Raw genomic sequence first — 20,986 nt, 5'->3', positions numbered from 1 at the left:
AAAAATGCAGATATAAACAAATGTGTTTTTTAAAAATTAAATATAGAACATAAATTTAAAAGCTGGAAACATTTCAAAATATGCATGTCTATTACAGTGTTTAACATCATGCTTCAATCCTGATAATACATTACATTACAATTTAAAATTTAAAAAATTTTACAAAATACAAATTATACATAGACCCTAGAGATAGACCAGGCTCATGCTTCCAAGGCCCATTTCCTCGACATTAACATCAAATTCGAACAAACAGCAAACCACACGGAAGTATATCGTAAACCAGAGTTGGAACATCTATATATACCAGCAGGGTCGTGTGACCCTTCCCATTATAAAATGGCTGCCTTTAACACCTTAATTAAGAGGGCCTACATGCACTCGTCTTCTCAGACAGCTCTCCAAGCCAAGCTGAGGTGTATTGAACATATAGCCAAAGAACATGGTTATCATACCATTACACATAAACTGATCCACAGATAGCACCATTGCCAAGAACTAGACCCAACTCAGACACCCAAAGAAGTTCCACCTGATATCATCCCAGTTACTTACAATCCATATCTTAAATCGCTATACTCTGCGATAGCTAAGAAAAAGAATATTCGCATCGCTTATAGAAGATGTGCTACAATATTTGACATTTTTATGGAATGAAAAAGACACCCCAACAAAAAACAACTTCTGGGTGTGTACATCATCCCACTCATGGACCATAGATGGGACAGAAGCCTGGTCTCGTAGGATCCACCAAGCGCTCTCTAGAAGTGAGAATGAAAGAGCACACAGTGCATATTCTACACCTGAGGACCACCTCTGTTGTAGCTATCTATGCCTAGAACCAGGGGTAGAACCAATGTTCAATCAAGCGAAGGTGATCCACACTACAAAACACGTATACCATCTTAGATGGCTAGAGGCTATTTACATCTGCATGGCTATACTCAAAGATGGTAATTGCATTAACCATAAGAATGAAATAACTGTCAATAGCCTGGCAGGCGCTCGTAGACAAAAACTTACGATAATCTACAGCTGTTAAAGGGGCGCATGCCTGAATGACGTTATCAATATCCACATAATATAGTTCTTACTGGTGTTTCAATTGAATTTAATTTGAATTGCATTCATTCAGGAGTTATTAGTTACCTGAAGAAGAACCTGAGAGTTCAAAAACGTTCGTAATGGTCTGTTAATTAGAAGACGCACACCAGCTACAGGCTCAGTGGTATGTTTGTTTATCTCAGATTTGCAGGGTTGATTACCCCCCCTTACCTATCTGCTCATACAAGCACCAAAGATAATCAAATGGAGCTAGAAACTGAAAGAGGCATTCAGTGAAATAAAGGAGAAGTTGGGTCAAGTCCCATTTCTATTTTCCACTGATCCAGCCTGACTATATATACTATTTACTGACATGTCAAACCACTCAATCAAAGCCTATCTTGCACAGTTCTCTTCAGAGGGACAAGAAAGACCAGTGCCTTTCACCAGTAGAAAATTAAAGGGTGCAGAGGACCATTGGCAACAATTGAAAAGGAGGCATTTGCCATCATCTAGGGCATCCATAAATTTCACCACTGGCTGTACAGGAGACTGGTTATGGTAGTCACTGACACAATACGATGTATATTTCGCGCATTTCTTTCGTTTAATCGAATAAAAACATCATCATATCTGACTCATATTAATTTTATTTATAATTTTAAGAAAATACTTTTTGTATAACATAAAAATCAGTAAATTGCCCTTTAATGAGATGTATTTGGCTGCAAGTTTCTAATTATCTCATCAATGTTTGGATGTATGTTGCTAATTGCAATTCGCATATCATCTTCAGGGTTTAAACGCGAGCGGTATTTAGTTTTTATTGAAACTAGTTTGCTAAATCCAGTTTCACATAAATACGTTGATGCAAATTGTATTAAAACTCTGATGGCATTCTTGTATAAAACGGGATATTGCTTCTCGACGGATAGCCAAAATTTTTGGCAAGGCTGAGTCTTAAATTGATTTCGAAGAGTATAATCACTAATTAAATCTATCAATTGCTCTTTCTCACTAATTTGAAGAGTTGAACTGCATATGTCGTAGGAAAATGGATCACGAATCCAACCAAGATCGTTTTCAGGAAAATCCTTGAATCTTCTCGAAAAATTTTCCTTTAACTTTTCAATGTGATTGGAAATGATGTTTTTAAATGTAAATACATCTATAACCTGATATGTTAAGCGCTCTTTTTATGTGCGATTTTTATTTGTGCGATTTTTTTAATGCGAATTTTTAATTTGTGCGGTATAGTTGGCGACTAGTCTCGTGCGATTCGTCATGTCTTACGTTGACTTATTATAGCTAAATAAACTTATTATAGCATAAATGCACTTATTATAGTAATATTATTGCATGAATATGCGAAAAAATGAAATAATTTACTTTTTAAGTCAACAAAACACAACCTGGACAAAAATATGTAAAACAGACGATAGACCAGACGATGCAGTCAAGTGCTGACATCTGTTGTCAATAAATTCTATTTCGTACGGTTTTGAGTTATTTTCTATGTGAGACTTTTTTTATGCGGTCCCTGTTGACCGCATAAAAAAATTATTTTTTTTAATTGTGTTGCGAAAACTATTATTTACAGCCATTCGTGAAGTTTCGTGAGATTTTTTTTATGCGTTTTTTTTAATGCGGTCCCTATCCCCCGCATAAAAACAGGTTTGACTGTATATCTATATTATTTTCCTTGATAAAATCGTTAAAGCAAGGGAACATGTCGGTGTCGTTTTTATTCAGTTCAGTTTGCCAGAGACTAAGCTTATTCTTAAAAGCTTGAATTTTACTGGCTGAAGTTATGATAGTTGAATTCTCACCCTGCAAGCTCAAATTTAAGTCGTTAAGTTTTTCGAAAATATCAACTAAATAGCTCAGCTTCCCTAGCCAAACTTCATTGATATAATAACTTGCCAATCTATGTTTCTTTTCGATTAAAAACATGTACACTTCATTTCTCAAATCAAATATCCGTCGTAGTATTTTCCCACGTGAAAGCCATCTGACTTCGGTGTGTAACAGTAATCTCTCATACGTTGAGCCCATCTCATTGCAAAGTATTGAAAAGAGACGGCTGTTGAGGCTGTTGCATTTAATGTAGTTAATTGAACTAACAGCGTCTTGTAATATGTTGTGCAACTCTTCATCCATATCTTTTGCAACAAGAGCTTGCCGATGAATCATACAGTGATTAAATACCATATGAGGCGCCACTTTCTGAATTAAGCCTCTGAGCCCTTTATTCGAACCTGTTAATGCTGCAGCACCATCAGTACAAACCGCAACACAGTTTGCCCAGGTAAGGGACTTTGCTTCAAAATATTCATTTATTACTTCGAATATTTTTTCTCCAGTTGTTTTTCCTTCCAAACTTTTGCAACATAAAAACGTTTCTGTTATATCTTCATTAAAAATAAACCTAACGTAAATAATTAGTTGTGACATTTTAGTAATATCGGTAGTCTCGTCCAGTTGTAAAGCAAATACAGATGAATTTTGTATGCGTTTTATGACTTCTGACTCGATATTTCGTGACATTTCGGAAATCCGCCGAGACACGGTATCTCTTGATAATGGTATTGTTTTTAGTTCATTTCCATATTTATCGCCATGCATAATTGATGTCATCTTGGTTGCTGCAGGAAGGATAAGGGATTCTCCAATTGTATGGGGTTTCATTGTTTTTCCTATTAGATAAGAAACTTCTAAAGAAGCTCGTAATGCTTTCTGAGGTATTGTTGTAAATTTCTTTAAATGTGCACTTTGAATTTTCAGATTTTCAGCTCGTCTTTGAAAAAAATCGGCATGTTTATTTTGAAGTTCTTTATGTTTAGTTTCCAGGTGCCTTTTTAATTTAGCTGGTTTCATGCTCTCATTTGCTAATTTTTCGTTGCAAATGACACATATCGGGCGTTCTTCATCACCAACAACACAAAATGTAAAACCATACTTAATAAAATCCTCATTGTATTTTCTTATTTTTTTAGATAGGGCATTTAGTTCAGTATTTTGCGACTCCTCATCAGTATTTGTTCGTTTGTTAGCTGAAGATGTACGACTGGTGTACGTATTACCCATTTATCCATTATGAAGATAGGGGTTAAATTTTTTTAACTAAAACAAATAATATATTTTTTTTATCATTTTTTTCGAGAAATTCAATAAAATTAACAGAGATCTTTCTCTAATGATAGTACATACCTGATAACAAAGAGTAGTAAAGCCCGATAAAAATATACAAAATCATAATTACACAACGTCACATGAAAAAACTCGAGGAGAAACTAAAACAATTGCAGGCCAACTGCTACATGCTACAACTTTACATGGAAACGCGCAGTAAAACATTCAGCGATAATTTTTGGTCGTTTGGTTGGCCTTTGAGGATTGTGGCTTTGTTCCTTTGTTTGGCTTGGTATGCTTAATGCTTCACTTATCTTATCTCTTCTTTTATGGCTTGGTTGGCCTTGGCTTGGTACGCATGTCTACAAGATGACTACCACAGCCCTTGATTACCACTCCATCTCGTACGGCGCGCATGCTCAGTGCGCACCGTTCGACACAGTACGTATAACATCAATACGTCGGACAAATAGGCGCTTTTTAGTAAAACTGGCGAATTACCGCGAAGAGGGCGCCATCTACCGGAGTGAAAAACTTGCGTCTTCACACTTTACATACATTACGCATTACGGTCAAAGAAAGAGCGGACAGCATGAAATTGCAATTAAACAGTGAGTGACGGCGCTTCACTCTTTATATGTACACTGTATGGTATGCAGCATGCAGGCATAATGCATTTCATAAAAATTTGGCAACCCCCAAGAAAATTAAAGGGTGCAGAGGACCATTGGCAACAATTGAAAAGGAGGCATTTGCCATCATCTAGGGCATCCATAAATTTCACCACTGGCTGTACAGGAGACTGGTTATGGTAGTCACTGACCACAATCTTCTAAAATACCTTACTTTTGTCTACTCCCCAGAGTGCTAAGCTCACCCACTGGGTACTGGTACTGCAGAGTTACAATGTGCAATTCAAGTATCCGAAAGGGACTATGCACTGTAACGTGGATGCCCTCTTGCAATTAGAGATAGATAACATCACTGCTACAGAAGGTACGAGAAGCAGAATAATAATAGCACATAACATCTCTGTGCACTAACAAGGGTGACCTCCCAGATGGTCTGTAAGGAAATTTGGGTTCACCTAAGTGAATTAAACCAAACCATCTCTCATGGTGAATCAACCGATAAAAATTGCAAGATTATATCAAACAGGTTCAAAAGAACTCAGTTTGATCTTCGGCAAGGAAGCTATCAAGGAGGCTTAACAAAGGGAGACAAAGAAATTTTGGTTGGTTTCCATTTGAAGGAATCCATTTTTCCAGAAAGGTGAGTTATCATCTTTTTATGTAAGATTTTAATTTTAAAAGCTAATATTTATAACTGACTACTTAAATTAATCTAAAAACTAATTCTTTTAGGCATAGATCTAAGAGTCAAAAACAAATTCCATTTAGTGCTTCCAAGAATAAATTATCTTCCAACACAAAAACTTTCTTCTTTAAATAACTTTCAGTTTCAAATTCAAACCATTAGAAAATTAAATTTAAAATTGAAAAACTATTTAAAGAAATTTAGTGGAACACAGCTAAATCAGATTAATTGGGAGTAGTCTTTTGAGTTCAGTGGCGTGCCGTCATTGGAAGCGGTGGAAGCGCCGCATCCACCTTCCAATGACCTTCCCTTGTATTTTCTAAAATATAAATTTTCATATTTTAACGTACTTTGAATTAATTAAAATTAATATTTTATTATAACTGCATTATGTATCTTATTACAAATTTCTATACTACCTGTGAAAAAAACGATAAGATCGCTATTGTATATTCGTATATCAGTGGCGGAATGGAAGCGCTTACGAGACAGCTTCCACGGCGAGAATAACTGAATGGTATAAAGCAGCCAGAAGGCACTGGCGCATGCGCTTTACAGAGCACCAACCTCAGCCGGTTTAGCTGGTGGAAACTACACACCTGTAACGCTTCTAACGATTCTATCCCTTAGCCACTGGGTAGGGAGCTATCTGACTAAATGAATTGTTTAAGATTTAAAAAGTAAGAGTATTCAATGTTATTTTTATGCACGTTTTTTTACAACATTATATTTAATTACAGTATAATTAAAAGAAAATTATAATTATATTGACAGATTTTCAGACATAAAATCTTTAGAATTTTTATCACTTTTAGATGTTTTTCATAATATTAAAATTATTAACAATTTTTCCAAGCGTGTTTTAATTTTTTAAATTAAGTAAATTTTATGGGAATTTTTTTGGTTTATCTAAATTACGTAGCGAATCGCAATATTTATATTTGTGTCCGGCCTATATTGACAAGTAACTCTTAAACATAAAACATCTTATAATTAATGTCGATCTGAACAAAAACGTACTAAGAGAATTATATGATTTAATATCGTTAATTTTTACGGGACAATCTACCGGTGGGTCTGCTAAGCGCAGTTTTTCGCCATGAAGCAAATTCATATATTGGCCAGGAACACTCACTCGGTCGGAGGAAAAATTGTCGTCGCTAGCGTTGCTTTCGATAGAAAAAGAGCTTTTAAATACGTCGATGGAGTCGACGACCAGCAACTTTTATGATAAAGTAATTAACGACTTTGCAGAAAAAATCGCCAAATAGAATTAGTTTATAAAAAATTAAAAAACAAGTTTTTCTATCATTGTTTCTATCATATCAATTTGTATTATGTATGTATTACAGTATTTGTATTTTAGAACGAAAATACATAAATTGTTTATTTTTGTCATTTCCAGTATTTGTTTAAAACTTTTATGGAAATGTCATGTACCGGACAGGTCTGATCCGTCACGAAAGACGCGATAAAACGGTTAATTTAAAGAAAAATTTATTAGTTTAAAAAAACATAGGTAAAAGTCGTTTGTAGTCGAACACCCATTGTTTATATCAAACTGCTGGGCAGAAACCATAAATCGCGGAAGGAAGTCGTCCTATGATCGGTGGAAGATCGAATTCGTCTTCGATTTTGACTTTTCTCCCGCTCCGGATAAGAGTCTCGTTACGTTTAGTAACCAGGGGCCAACCACTCGGGAAGCGTGATTGAGAGAGAACGACCAATCAAAATGGATGAAAGAAAGAACGGAGATTGATATAATCTCCGACGATCGAGGACACCTGGCACTCGGTTAACGTTCCAAATAACCAAAACGCCGTGTGTCAACGCGCAAAGAAAACAAAAAAACAAAAAAAAACAACAGAAAAAACAGTTCCTCCTCTATTGTGCCAACCTGTAACCCGTGCCAATTCGTAGACCGTGTCCCTGACTCCAATGGACGAAGTCTCCCCGTGCCTTACAGACTTGTCAACGCCACTGTCCCGCGCCACCTTCGATCGGCCATCGAAGAACCACATCGACGCTCAGGACGTCCGAACAGCTGATTGTCCTAAAGCAAACTATTTTGTACATAGTGTATGTTTATTTTATGTTAAAATAAACGGTTTTTGTCAGATACTTGTCGTCTTTGTCTCTACAGCCACCACCCACGTATGAATGGACCCTAGACCATTACTGACGCGCAATTAACTGATTGCCCCTTGAAGTCGGCTTCTTACAGAAACACAGCTTCCCTATCATCAAATGTCACGGCACGCCACTGTTTGAGTTTATAGAATCTGTCATTGAGAACGAATAGAATACACCATTATGAGCAATTATTTATTGTGACATTGTCACAATGCCAAGCTGCAATTTTTAATCATTTTTTAAAAATTTATTTAATTTAAAATATATGCTCTCCACCTCAAATTAGCAGTGTCTTGCCCCTGTACATCATACTTTTCCTTTAACATTAGAGTCAGCCATCTATTTAACACCTTTCAGGGAAAAATTTTTGAATTGAAATAATGTGACTTCTGGATTGCATTAGAAGTTCATATATACTTAATCAGAGCCTCCTGCCCATAAGGTTTCTATATCTGGTCTCGTCTAGTCTATCTAATCCTTGTTCTCAAGATTAAAGAAAGACAGACAAACAACAATGTGAATTTGTAGGTCTACAATTTTTTCAAATTGCAGCCCAATTACTTTTACACTTTGACTTTCAAAAAATAAAGGATATTTGAATTTTCATAGTATTGTTATGGCACTCACACAAAATGCATAATTATTACATTATTATTATTTATACTTTGAATTTAATTTATTTTTCTTATTTTTGATTGTAATTAAATAATAATCATAAAATTATTTTTATGTTTTGTATTTCAATTTTCCTGAACTGTCTCATATTTGAATTTTAAAACATTTTTACATTTGTGTTTTGTTTTATTTTATGTATGATTTAAGAAAACATAAGTGCTTAAGTGCTAATTTCTTTTGAATTGTATATACAAATATCATTAGTGATATTGTCTTATTTAATGCTAGACATCCAGTTTTAAAAAAATCCACAAACACTACTTTTCAGAATAAAATTTATTCTACTGATACTTTCAGATGCTACATAAAGATATATAGGAAATTTAGATGATTAAATTTCTTTAAAAAAAGCAATATTTACGAAGTTTCTTTTAACTGTTGTTAATACAATATACAGAACAATATGTCATCAAATACTAGCTTAAATTTAAATATTCATTTTAAACTTCAAGACAAATTATTTAAATCCAATAATCTGTCTTAAAAACTGTCAGAGCTCCAATAAAGCAGATTCTTCATTACATCTGTTACACAAATAATTTGTATCTTGCTTACTAAATAAAATCAAAACAGAATACCAATAAGTAATGATTTTATAATAATTAAAACAAATTAGACCTTTGAGACAAGAAACTACAGTTCAAAGATCTTGTTGAAAAAAGTAAGCTTAAAAAAAGAGTTATAACAACATATGAAAAATATTTAATTAAAAATAGTTGCAATGATAGATATGAAATGCAAAATATATATTTCAAAAGACACAGTCTACTTGGAAAAAAGATATAAAAATGTCTATTTTTCAAATTTTCAACAAATCAGAAAAAGTTATACTTTTACACTATATTTATACTTCAAACTAAACATTAAAAATTTGATTAATATAATTTATCTTTCAAGTAATTTAAACTTTTAAAGTAAAATGAAAGTAATTACTAAATTACGATTTTTCAATACTTCAGAAGAAACTTTTGTAAATGTAAAAGAGAACAGATACCTAAACCTCAACACAAACCTTTAAAAATGCAGCCTTTTTTATTCACTTTTCAGATGTTTTCGGCATTCGAACAACCTCCTTCGGGTCATTCAAATAGCCAAAAACCTCCTTTGGAAACAAAAAATCGAACGATTCCAATTTCTATAACAAGATTTGTTTTGGAACTTTTTAGACATTTGAATTTTTTGGATATTTATTGCACAGGCCTGTAAATAAAGAATTACTATATATATACAAATTACTTGTACAAATATACACATACGCTATACGTACATATAATACATGAATAAATAAATACATTAACACAAATGTCAATAGAAAAAAGGCCACTATCGTACCCAATTCTTTAACCGTTCGTCCCTTTTTAAACTTGTTCTTTAAAAGTTTGCGTCGAGGTTTAGTTATTATTTAATTGCAGTCGGAGAAGAGCAAGAATAGATACACATTATAAAGTCAACAGAAATCTAAATATTTTCTAATTACTTTTGAGTATAAATTTTTCATCCATCGTTATGTTAAATAATTCTTAAACTTCAAATTTTACATAAAAATCCAGAAACAAAAGGAGAGGGGGAAAAACACACACACACATTAAAACTCGAAAATATTTTCTATTTCGTATCATTTGCGTTTTCGAAAAGTTTTCAATTCGCCAGATTAAACAGTCATAAAAAGTAATTCTTCCCGGAATATCCAAAGAAATTTACAGTATTAAATAATTAGTTAGATGCAGTTATAAATAAGAATATTTAATTAGTAAATAATAAATTAATAAACAACAAGCAAACAATTTAATGATATAAAGTATAATTTTTATTATCATAGGTATTTTCTTATAATCTTTTCATTGAAGTTTGAACTGTAATAATAATAATAATAATAATAATAATAATAATAATAATAATTTAGTAAGAAAATGATACATGCACTTTACTCAAATGTAGTATTTTAAGGAAATGAAAGAATTGTAAAGTCCTTTGATAATAAAAAGTGTTGAGTATACAAATGTTAAGTTGTGTTTAACAGACGCAATTTGTTGACCGAATGAGCATCCATTGCAAAGTTTGGAAATCGATTGTACGACAAATCGGATGAATGAAAGGCGTCGTCATTTCCTAACTATCAGTTAAAAAGAACATTTGAAATATATATATATATATATATAGAATTAGTTGCACTTACAGTTCTACGAATCAGTTTCATTGGAAGTTGTTCCGTTACAAGATTAAAGCTGATCTGCACAATTTATATTTAAATAGAAATATTTATTAAGAGTCATCTGTTAAAAACCCTATCTATATAGTTCAGCGCTTGGCTGACACTCGAGCTGACGCCATCTTGGTACCGCAGTTACATCCAACGGAGTGCGCCTGATCCGATACCAAAATTAGCCAATCGCGTCATCTATGACGATTCAAGTGAAGTTGACCAATAGCTTACGTTTTTACAATATACTACTAAAAGGGATCGATATCGCGGAATTTTTATTTCCAGGTGCTCCTACTGGGTGCGGACCAAATGGGATCGTTTTAAGTTAACTAAGCATCGCAGGAGCATTTCGAACGATTCAACACGTGTTCGCGAGGCTCCTTTTACAAAAAAAAAAAAAAAAAATTAGGCTTTTTTTTTAGTTACAAATATCACTCCTAATATATAAAATGTATTCTTCCTATAAAATATAAATATATATAATATTATAGTAGCAACTGTTTTTGAATTGTATAAAAACAATAAGTTTAAAATAAAGATCTAAGTAAAAGTAAGATGTAGCGAAGTTGTTTAGACAGTACCTATCTGTTTCTAACAATTTAATCGAATTCCAATTCCATTAAAAACAGAAGAAAAATAGTTAATTTACAGACCAAGCAGATCTGAAGAAAAGAGTATTTAATCGAATTTAGATTAGATTTGAAAAAAAAAATAGTAAAGCAATTTTAAAGATTACAGATTTGATAGGATAATACAGTATCTATTAAAATGGAAGCTTTCATGATTGTAATGCTTTAAAAAAATGGAGTCAAAAACTCGAAACCTCAAGAAAAATAATAAATAAATAAAAAGATTTTTCTTATTTTTATGTAAAAAATCTAAAATGTTAAATAAATTCTAAAAGATTATATGATAAAAAAATGACTTTGTATATATAATGCATACTGTTAATATAAATATATATGTATTTTATTCTGATTTCATTTAACTGGATCAAAAACAACTGTAAAACTGTTCTGTACTTAGGAAAAGAAACAAATTAATCGCGAATATCCATTTTCACGTCAAGATCTTGGTTTAAGATAGAGTAGAAATTCGATTATTCGAAACGGTAAAAAGAAAGGTTATACTGTATGTATACTGTACAATCAGAGTTGAACCCAAACGGATGACGTGATTTCAGTGCTACGAAACTAGGTCATACACGTAACATTACGTTAGATTTTGGGTAAATTGCATTACATTACTTATTGTTCATGAAACTTTAAACTCAGTGTTTGATGCCACAAAAACAAATAAGTTTCTGGATTATCCGAATGACGCTTAGTCCCATCAAGTTAGTTCGGATAATCTAGTTTCCACTCTGTTTACATATAAAATCAGAATTTGTTTTCCAACTATATTTATTATTATTTTAATATAAAAACATTGATATAAACAAGTGTAATATAGAAAAACCATGCAAGCTATTTTATTGAAAAATTTCTCAGGCTGACCAGAAACTTCAATGCGTTTTTAATGGTTACATAAACTACTTTCTAGTAACATTTGTCACACAGGTAACGTTAATCCTATTTATGATTAACGTTATCTGATATTTTTTTGAAAAAATAAAAATATATTTACTTTCAATGATATACAATATATATATATATATAGGCCTATATAAGACATTAAAGATAAGATGTGGTTTACGAATAGAAATAAAATAATCTTCACAGAGTTACAAAATTATCAAATAAGTTATATATAAGGAGTTTGATTAGAACTATTTACGGTCTTTACCAAAATAAACTGGAGCAGAAGCGAAGGAAAATAGTTTCGTGTTCATTACCAAGTAGCACATACTTTGTAATACTGTATATAGCCTATATGGAAATATAGGCCTACCTTTTACGAGAGATTATCATCATCTAACACAGTGTTTCTCAAACTTTTTGGACCGCGACCCCCCTTCTGCACTTAAAAATTTCAAAGGACCCCCGAAGAATGAGTATGTGTCGAAAAACATCCCGGAGGGAGGGGGTTAGGCTCGTATTTAAATATTTATATTCTTTTTATTATTTATATGTGCAATTTATTTAAGTAAAAATTATTTTATATAGTTTTTATTTCTAAACATGAACCCATAGTAAATTTATAAAATATTTGAAAAAAATTGATCTAGAATTAATTTTTCAGCGACCCCCCAAATATTTTTCACGACCCCCTTGGGGGTCGCGACCCCCACTTTGAGAATCACTGATCCAACAGAAGAGTGAGTCAGAATTATTCTCGGAATTTTTGAGATATGGTACAATATATTTATTTGTATAGTATATTTTCAATAATCATTCTATCACGTTAATGTTAGTTAACTTTTCGAATTTTCTAAATATTTAAATGTTTAATGATGAAATAGCATTCAATTCGTATTAATTAATTAAAATTTGTATTTAAAAAGACTGTAATGCTACTAATAAAAATCCCCACCGTCTATCTTCTGTCTTTATGCTATTTTCCAATATAATGTTAATTTAAAAGTTAAAATAATAATGAATACTATATGGGAATCTAATTAAAAATCATAAGTTACTCGTAAAAAATGAATGACAAATAACACGTTATATTTTTAAATATAAAATGAAGATTAATAAAAAAAATCTAGAAAATAATCTTTTTTTGAATTTTCTTTATTAAAGAAAATTTTTGAAAATAAATTATAAATAACGAGGAAAAAATACAGTGATACTACAAATATAATTGTCCAATTCATAGCTCTAGTAATAACAAATATAATAGATTTTTCTGATTAGATTGAACTATACTGTATTAGATTGCAGGGAAAATATATATCATTTGATACAGTTTATCTGTATCAAATAATATATTTTTTCCCCTGCAAAATCATTTCTTAAAATACCATTATCGTGATACGTACAGTACGGTACAGTACATTTATGATTTTTGTGTACTATAAAAAATGACAAATGTGAGAAAAATAATTCCGAATCAGATGTTTACCAAACGAAAAATATTGCCAAAATGGCGAGATCAAAGCCGAAAACAAATTTTTATACGTATTGGTCAACATCATAAAATTTAATATTTACGATTCAACTCCAGAATAATTTTATTAAATAACCTAATAAATAATAAAGAAACATACTAGTATATACAAATTACATTTTTTAAGTAATTTGTATACTGTATTTATACTAGTAGGCTATACTTAAGTTATAATGTCATTCTTTCTGTTTATATTCTATAATTAGCGTAAAAAAATCGGCTATTAAAATAACTAATAATATATATATATATATATATATAAATGCTTCTTAACGTTATATTACTGTATAATAATTTATGGAGTACAATCTGAGTAAATTTTACTAATTTATTGCTAAAAAAATTTTACACAATATAAAAAATCTTTTGTGCACATCATAGTATACATAATATAAAATAGTTTACTTCGCTTTACTTCACAACTAAATTCTTGAATTCTCACTTTAACTTACGAAGATTTGAGAAAAACAATTTTAAAAATATTTAAATTACAATTTTAAAAAGTTTAAAATAATTACAATTGAGATTATTTTTTTATCATTGTAAAGATTGGCGTTTTTTTCTATTATTAAAAAATTCTCATAACCACTTTAAATGGCAATAACAAAAATTTAATTTAATACTGTACATCATTTCTTCTATATCAATGCCTAATTACAATTTGTAAATAAAATGTCTTTATTTACAAATTAATTACGGATAATTGATATCTTTCACTGTTATTATTCAGTATTATAAAAAGATCATTCAACAAACTGTTGACATCAAACTTACGACCGAATTCGATGAATCGAATTAATAAAAAAGTATACATCGTTGTTAATTACATAAACTTGTCATTCAAGGACGAAAAAAGTAAACTGGAATCCGGATAAAAAGAAATATTTGAAGAATAAGAAAAAATCGAATAATCTCTTCATTAAAACATTAATTACAAACACATATCGCATGAATGAAATAAAATAGTAACTGTACTTAAAATATAAATATTTATTAAAAATAAAAGAGAATAGGTTTTATTGTTATAAGTTAGTTTAATCAAGCTTAAAATAGAAAATTCAATTCACTATATCTGAGTTTATAGTAAATAGAAAGTTGTTAATACAATATTAAATTTTGTATCTCTTCTTGTCATATCTAAAATAGATTATCTCAAAATTCCAATTAATCATATTGTAAATGATAACTTATTGTGAAAAGAGATCTTCCCAATAATACAAATTGGAAACATAATCATACAAATGATAAAATATATGTAATTGGGAAACTGATATCCACAAACTTCTACGAAAACGAATCCACTTCTGCGTAGATATTTTAAAACCATTTATTTCATACCGATATATATTTTAACAAAATTTTCAGTTTACTTTGTAGAATGAAAATATGTTTATAAATAAATTAGATCGAATTAGATAACTTAGTTACTTGGTTTATTGTTTCCTCCATATGAATAGCTATAAATAGTTCCATATCTTTAAACCCATTATGTAATATACGTGTATCGAAGATTTAACTATATTAAAGTACTGTAACAAAAAGATAAGTACAGCACTTCTAAGAAATATGATACATTAATCTAACAGAAAAAAGACAACGAGTAAATTTTGATCATGTGTTTTTCTATATATATATATATATATATATATATATTAAAAACACCAACAAGCCTGTAATAATGATATAAAATAATATAAAATATTTCAAATTTTTTCTAAACATATAAAGTTATTGTTATTATTATTCTAATTTGTTTTTCCTTTAATAGTAGAAAGCAACATTTTAGTGAAAACTGTAAAGTGATGTAATATTGCATTTAAGATGATAGAAAGAGAATGATATATTTACTTTTTGAATAATCTGTTTAATCCATGATATTGTCAGTTTTTTAATGATAAACACAATTATCAAATGCTTAATTAGAAAAATAAATATGCATAATATGAAACGTCATATAATAAAAGTACTGCCAAAATTTTCTTACAATTCATTTATTTGATAGGAATGAATTTAAAAATTACGTTTTCGTATTAGAAGTGAAGCTTAGATTGCGTGTCCAGTAATTGCATTTAATAAATACATAACGCTAATATTGTGAAATGAAACATGTAAATTCTTAAATTCGTTTAAACATAATCAATAGCTTTAGTTTTTCATTTGAAATTAAACTAAAATATTTAAATTTGATCTATTTTATCTTGCCTTTTTAAATTGATGTTAATTAATAGCATATCGATCGTTGTATGAAAAACCGAAACAAAACAAATGAAAAAACTAAGTATATGTATAATGATTGATAGTCCTTAGAAAGACAGAAATATGATTTATTATTTCATTATTTGTAAATTTGCATAAACATATAATAATATTAATTGGGTAATAAAGTTGTCCTAGAAGTTTATACAAATTTTCATTTGAATATTCGAAATTGTCACATATTTTATTTAACGTGATCTGAAGTGTATATGTAGACCTAATCACCGCGAAGAAATTTCAGAATATATTTATATTATAAAAATTATAATAGTAGATGACACACTATAGACTATTTATTCATTATTATAAAACAGACCATAGGCAATGTTACATATAATTATATATGCAATTTTAATAAAATACAGTTATGTGTGTGCATGTGTGTGTGTAATTTCGGAATTTTTTTTTATCAAGAGTCACGGTTATTCAAACTTAATCTTTGAAGATAAAGGGCAATTTCAAATCGTATGACTGTTTAAGAGGCTAGCTGCCAATAGTATTATCTATTTATAAAACTATATCTCGAGCAAAAAGATAAAAGTTTTTGGCTGGTAATTACGTAGATTTTTATATCAAGAAAACTGTATTGAATTCGAAGATAATGAAAATCCTTATTTACAAGTATACTGCGAAATCGTATAAATGTTAATTTATCAAATATGATATGTATTATACCTAGAGTCGTAGAGTCGTAGAATCGTATTTAGAGTGCAGACTATAGAGATAGGCATGAAATATGCCTACGCGTATATATGATACTTCATTGGCAATCAAATTGGAAACAAATTAAGTTCCTTTCAGCTTAAACTTTTGCTAAAACATGAAGTGACAGAACACATATGTCAGCCGGTTCCCAAATTATTCAGATCAACAGACTTCCTTTCCTCGAAAATACAAAACTTTTGCGTATCTCTTTATATATACATACATACGTTTTGTGGCTATATATATATATATATAAATATTGGGTACATAATGCATAGGGCCATAAAAGATCAGCACTTATTTAACTCGCTACGCCAAAGATTTACTTCAGTCTGTAAGCTGTTTTCTATTAGCTGAGCGTTTAAATGATTCATACGTATATTAATATAAAGATAAACTAGTGCGGGAATTGAACGCATTTTGTGAGGAAAATTATTTATATACGTATTAATTATATCGAAAATAAGAAACTCACTGTAATTCTATTAATATATTTGTATGAAAATACGATAAATGCATATTACTAGATATTTTCTAAATGTTTCGCAGACCCTGTAGGACTGGTCTGAAAACTTTCAGGGATCCACGAACTCCAGTTTGAGAAACACTGACAATCGGATATTTGAATTTATTCCGTAAAAATTACAGATTAGGTTTTCATGAGGAATGAGTGGTGAAGAAATGAAATAACGATTCTATAAACACTATTAAATTTTAAATATTTTCGGACATAATTTTATTTTCTACTCTAATCTGAAAATTGATTTTTGAAAAAAGACGTAAAAATTTTCGTATCTTCGAAAAGAAGATAGATATAAAAAAACGTACTTTAAAAATATCAATAAAAATAGATAATTTAATGAACAGTGCCAAGAGAAAGCATTAAGTTATCAAATATAAAACATCGTACAACAACAGTGTGTATCTCTGAATCAATTTTTATTAAGATTTTGTATTAATGAAATGCAAAATATAAACGTCCACTTCTTTTCTTATTAATGACGAATTTCACTGTTTTCAAATAAATACGAGAGCAGATAAATAAATAACGTAAAAAGGCCCATAAAACCTACAGCAATAATGACATTTAAAATACCCAATGGACAGTGGCGGATTAACTGCCACCCGAGTCCCTAGGACCTAGGTTGAGCTTTAGTAAGACTTGTCCCCCGTTCCATCGTTTGTTGAATAGAATAAAGGAACATTAAGTTACGTTAAATAAGTGAAATAACACGTCGTTATAACAACATATCAATTGAACCATCTGTTTTCTTGTTACTTTTGCTAGTTCTCGAACCCCCTCCCTTGGTTTAAGTCTACTCAGTCTAATGGTTAATTCGCCACTGCTGGTGGGTAACAAAACACATGAAAGACATGAAACATATAGAAGGACATAGAGCATTGTTTTATCCCCGTAAAATGCAGATGAGAAATCTAGAGCGTTCCTATTCATAGCATGACATTTCTCTACAATACATGACATGCTATGAATAGAAAAGTTCTAGGTTTCTCACCTGCATTTTAAAGAGATAAAACAACGTTATACTTATGGACACCAGAATGAAAACAGCAAACATATTGTTGAAGGATGATAAAAACATTCATCATTTTCTCAATAAAAGAAATTCTAGAAGACACCGTTTGCCAAGAAAATCATGACAACAGTTTTTTGGGACCTTATTGGATACCGAACTTGGCGATTTTCTATCCCAAGGCACCACTGTGAGTGCTGGGCGCTGTTATGAGATTCTAGACAGAATGAAAGAGACCGTCTACCGCAAAAGACCTGGGATACTGCAACAAGGTGTCATTCGGTTGCATGACAATACAAAACATGACATTGCAAATACTGTCTCTACAACACTGGGAGATTCTAAAAGACCCTACTCGCAGCTCGGACCTGGCTCCAAAGATTATCATCTGTTTGGGCCAATGAAAAATATTTCGGTACGTAAAGATTTGCAATTGCAGAAGACCTGCAATAAGCCGTCTTAACTAACTGGAGGGGCTCGACACAACTTAACGAAAAGAATTGTGGGTATACACGTACTTAAGATTATAGTTACATCTATCTACGAATAAAAATATGTCTACGAAATAAGTTTCAAACTCAATTTTTACATTTTTATTTTATTTTCTTTCACTAAATTATAGTGCAAAATCTTATTTAAAAATACATAGTTTTTCATACAATCTCTTTGTAATGTATTACGAAACATCGGAGGAAACGGTGATCAATCTCTCTTTTTTTTTAAATGATAATTACATGTTAGATTGTTTTAATAAAGAGTTCGAGTTTGCAGAATAAATTTTACTTTTAAACATAATATTAGTATTGTATTAATTAAAAATATATTTTTTGAAGCTATAACTATAACCAATGGTTTTCAAGACAAAATCAATTTCTTAATTATATGTAGTTAAAAACTATACCGATGACAAAGAGAATCGAAAGTAGCTTTTACGGTAGAGATTAATTTAATTTAAATTAAAAATAAATTTTGTTAGTTAAAAATTTCTCGTATTTATAAAAAAATAAATGATTTGACTGTATCTGATTACGTAGAGATAGTCTAAACGATTAAGAATTGTGTTTTGTTTATGCAATAATAATGCTTATTTTTTAGATTGTTACTTACAAAAACACAAAAGCCTATTATTGTAATTGTTTTCTTAGTATAAAAACTATATTATTTGCTACATTTTTTCCTCTGAATTATTTTTCACATTATAATCTTAGTACAATTTAAATACAATTTGTCTTACTTTATAAAAAATAAATAAATAAATCTTAATTTAATTTTTTCCGGTCTGTAGTACGTTCAAAATTTAATAAGAAATTTTTTCGGCTTAATCAAATTTATGATTAAAATTTTTAAATAAATTTAAAGTGAAATATTCTTTTATGTTTATTTTATATGTATATATATATATATATATTCTTGTTTGCTTTGTTTTATAGATTTATTATTTTACTTAACCTATGTATAATACATAGAAGTTAAATTTTAAACTATTTAATTAAAACAAGAAAGTATTACACGAGATTTCTTTATATTACTGATTATCAAATGTATATAACGAAATAATCGATATTATTAATCGAATAAAGATTACAATAATTATATCCGATTAATTAAGAACTTTATGATTTTAATAAAAAAATAAATATTTTCAAATAAAACCTAAATCTTCCTCTTTGACGAAATATAACTCCAATAAGAACTTGAGAATAAACAAATATAATCAAAACTTTTGTTAACATTGTATTGTGGATGTGTATATATACAAAAGCACACACAAATATACATAAACATTCAGATTTCTTTCTGATTTTATGTGTATACGTGTGCGTATACACACACACATAATTGAAGAAATTTCGAATGCTTCAATCAATAACTAGGCTGCTAAGTTTCACGAAAACTCAAGAAGTTTCAAAATTAATCGAAGTAAAAGTTTTGACTAAATAGCCTAAAATACTAATTAAGACATAATAATAAGTTATTAAGATATATATTATTCAACGGCTCTGATTGATTATACATGTAGGTGCATTTTAAGACTTAAAAAATTAATTAAAAATTTATTGATGTGTCGTAGTAAAAGAATTAGTGATGTTTTATACTGCTAAATACGATAACTTTTATTAATGTATATTTTATTAATTAGTTAATTACATATTTAATAAAATGCATTAATTAAAGTTATTGTATTTAGTAGTATAAAACATGTAAGTTATTTGTTCTTTTATTTCAATTTTCTTTTATTCTAATGATTGCGAAAAGAATGATTAAATTCCAACCGAAATCAGTACTTATAGTATTTATTATTGTTAATATAACTGGTGTTTCTTTTCAGTACTTCTATTGTAATAACATTATTGTCTTTTATACCAGTAGTAGTTATTATCTATACAATATTATTTTAAAAATGAAACACAATATTATTTTAAAAATGAGTAATAAATCAAAGAAGTAAAATATAAGGTATATTTATAAGAATTAAATATTTATATCCTTTATAAATCTATCTTAGTTGATTTATTGATAATTTATAGATTGCAAGTTGGCATAATTCTCTTAATAAACTCTTAGTTTATTTTCAAGTAAAAGTGAAATATTGTGTAACAAGTACTTTTTTCTAATAGAATTAAATTTTATTAATTTAATTGAATATTAATTGAACAAATTATCACTATTGAACAACGATAACGCCAAAAAAACTATAAGATAAATATTAAAAAGAATTCTGTACTTAGTTTTCTGAATTATAGTACAGATTTTTTAGAAGAAACTTAGAAGATTTACAGGTAGAACTACAAAAATAATTTTTATTTATTTTTTATAATCGATAGACAAAATAATAACAAATCAATGCGTAGACTGTTACTGTAAGATATACTAAGCTAAAGATGTTTCTGCGAGTATTGAAAATGGAGAAAACTGATTCTTCATTGATTCGTGTGTAGCT

General features: G+C 29.6%; 1 protein-coding gene across 6 annotated transcripts in view; it reads right to left on the bottom strand.

Annotated features, from left to right (window-relative positions):
- Ca-beta (Ca2+-channel-protein-beta-subunit) overlaps positions 1-20,986 on the bottom strand; it is a 192,618-nt gene that overhangs the window by 136,859 nt on the left and 34,773 nt on the right. For 2 of the 6 annotated variants that reach the window (XM_067277085.1, XM_067277084.1), the window contains exon 1: positions 10,478-10,668. The exons of the other annotated variants lie outside the window; for them this stretch is intronic. Coding sequence is in view for 1 of the 2 variants with exons in the window: in XM_067277084.1 (XP_067133185.1) it covers positions 10,478-10,498 (21 nt within the window). In the remaining variant the exon portion in view is untranslated. Of the gene's footprint in view, positions 1-10,477; positions 10,669-20,986 lie in introns of those variants that run through there. 6 annotated transcript variants of the gene reach the window in all.

Source organism: Centruroides vittatus, unplaced genomic scaffold (genome assembly GCF_030686945.1).
Source record: "Centruroides vittatus isolate TY-2023 unplaced genomic scaffold, ASM3068694v2 contig_728, whole genome shotgun sequence".
Classification (NCBI taxonomy): Eukaryota; Metazoa; Arthropoda; class Arachnida; order Scorpiones; family Buthidae; genus Centruroides; species Centruroides vittatus.
This window is presented reverse-complemented; position numbering and strand designations above follow the sequence as displayed.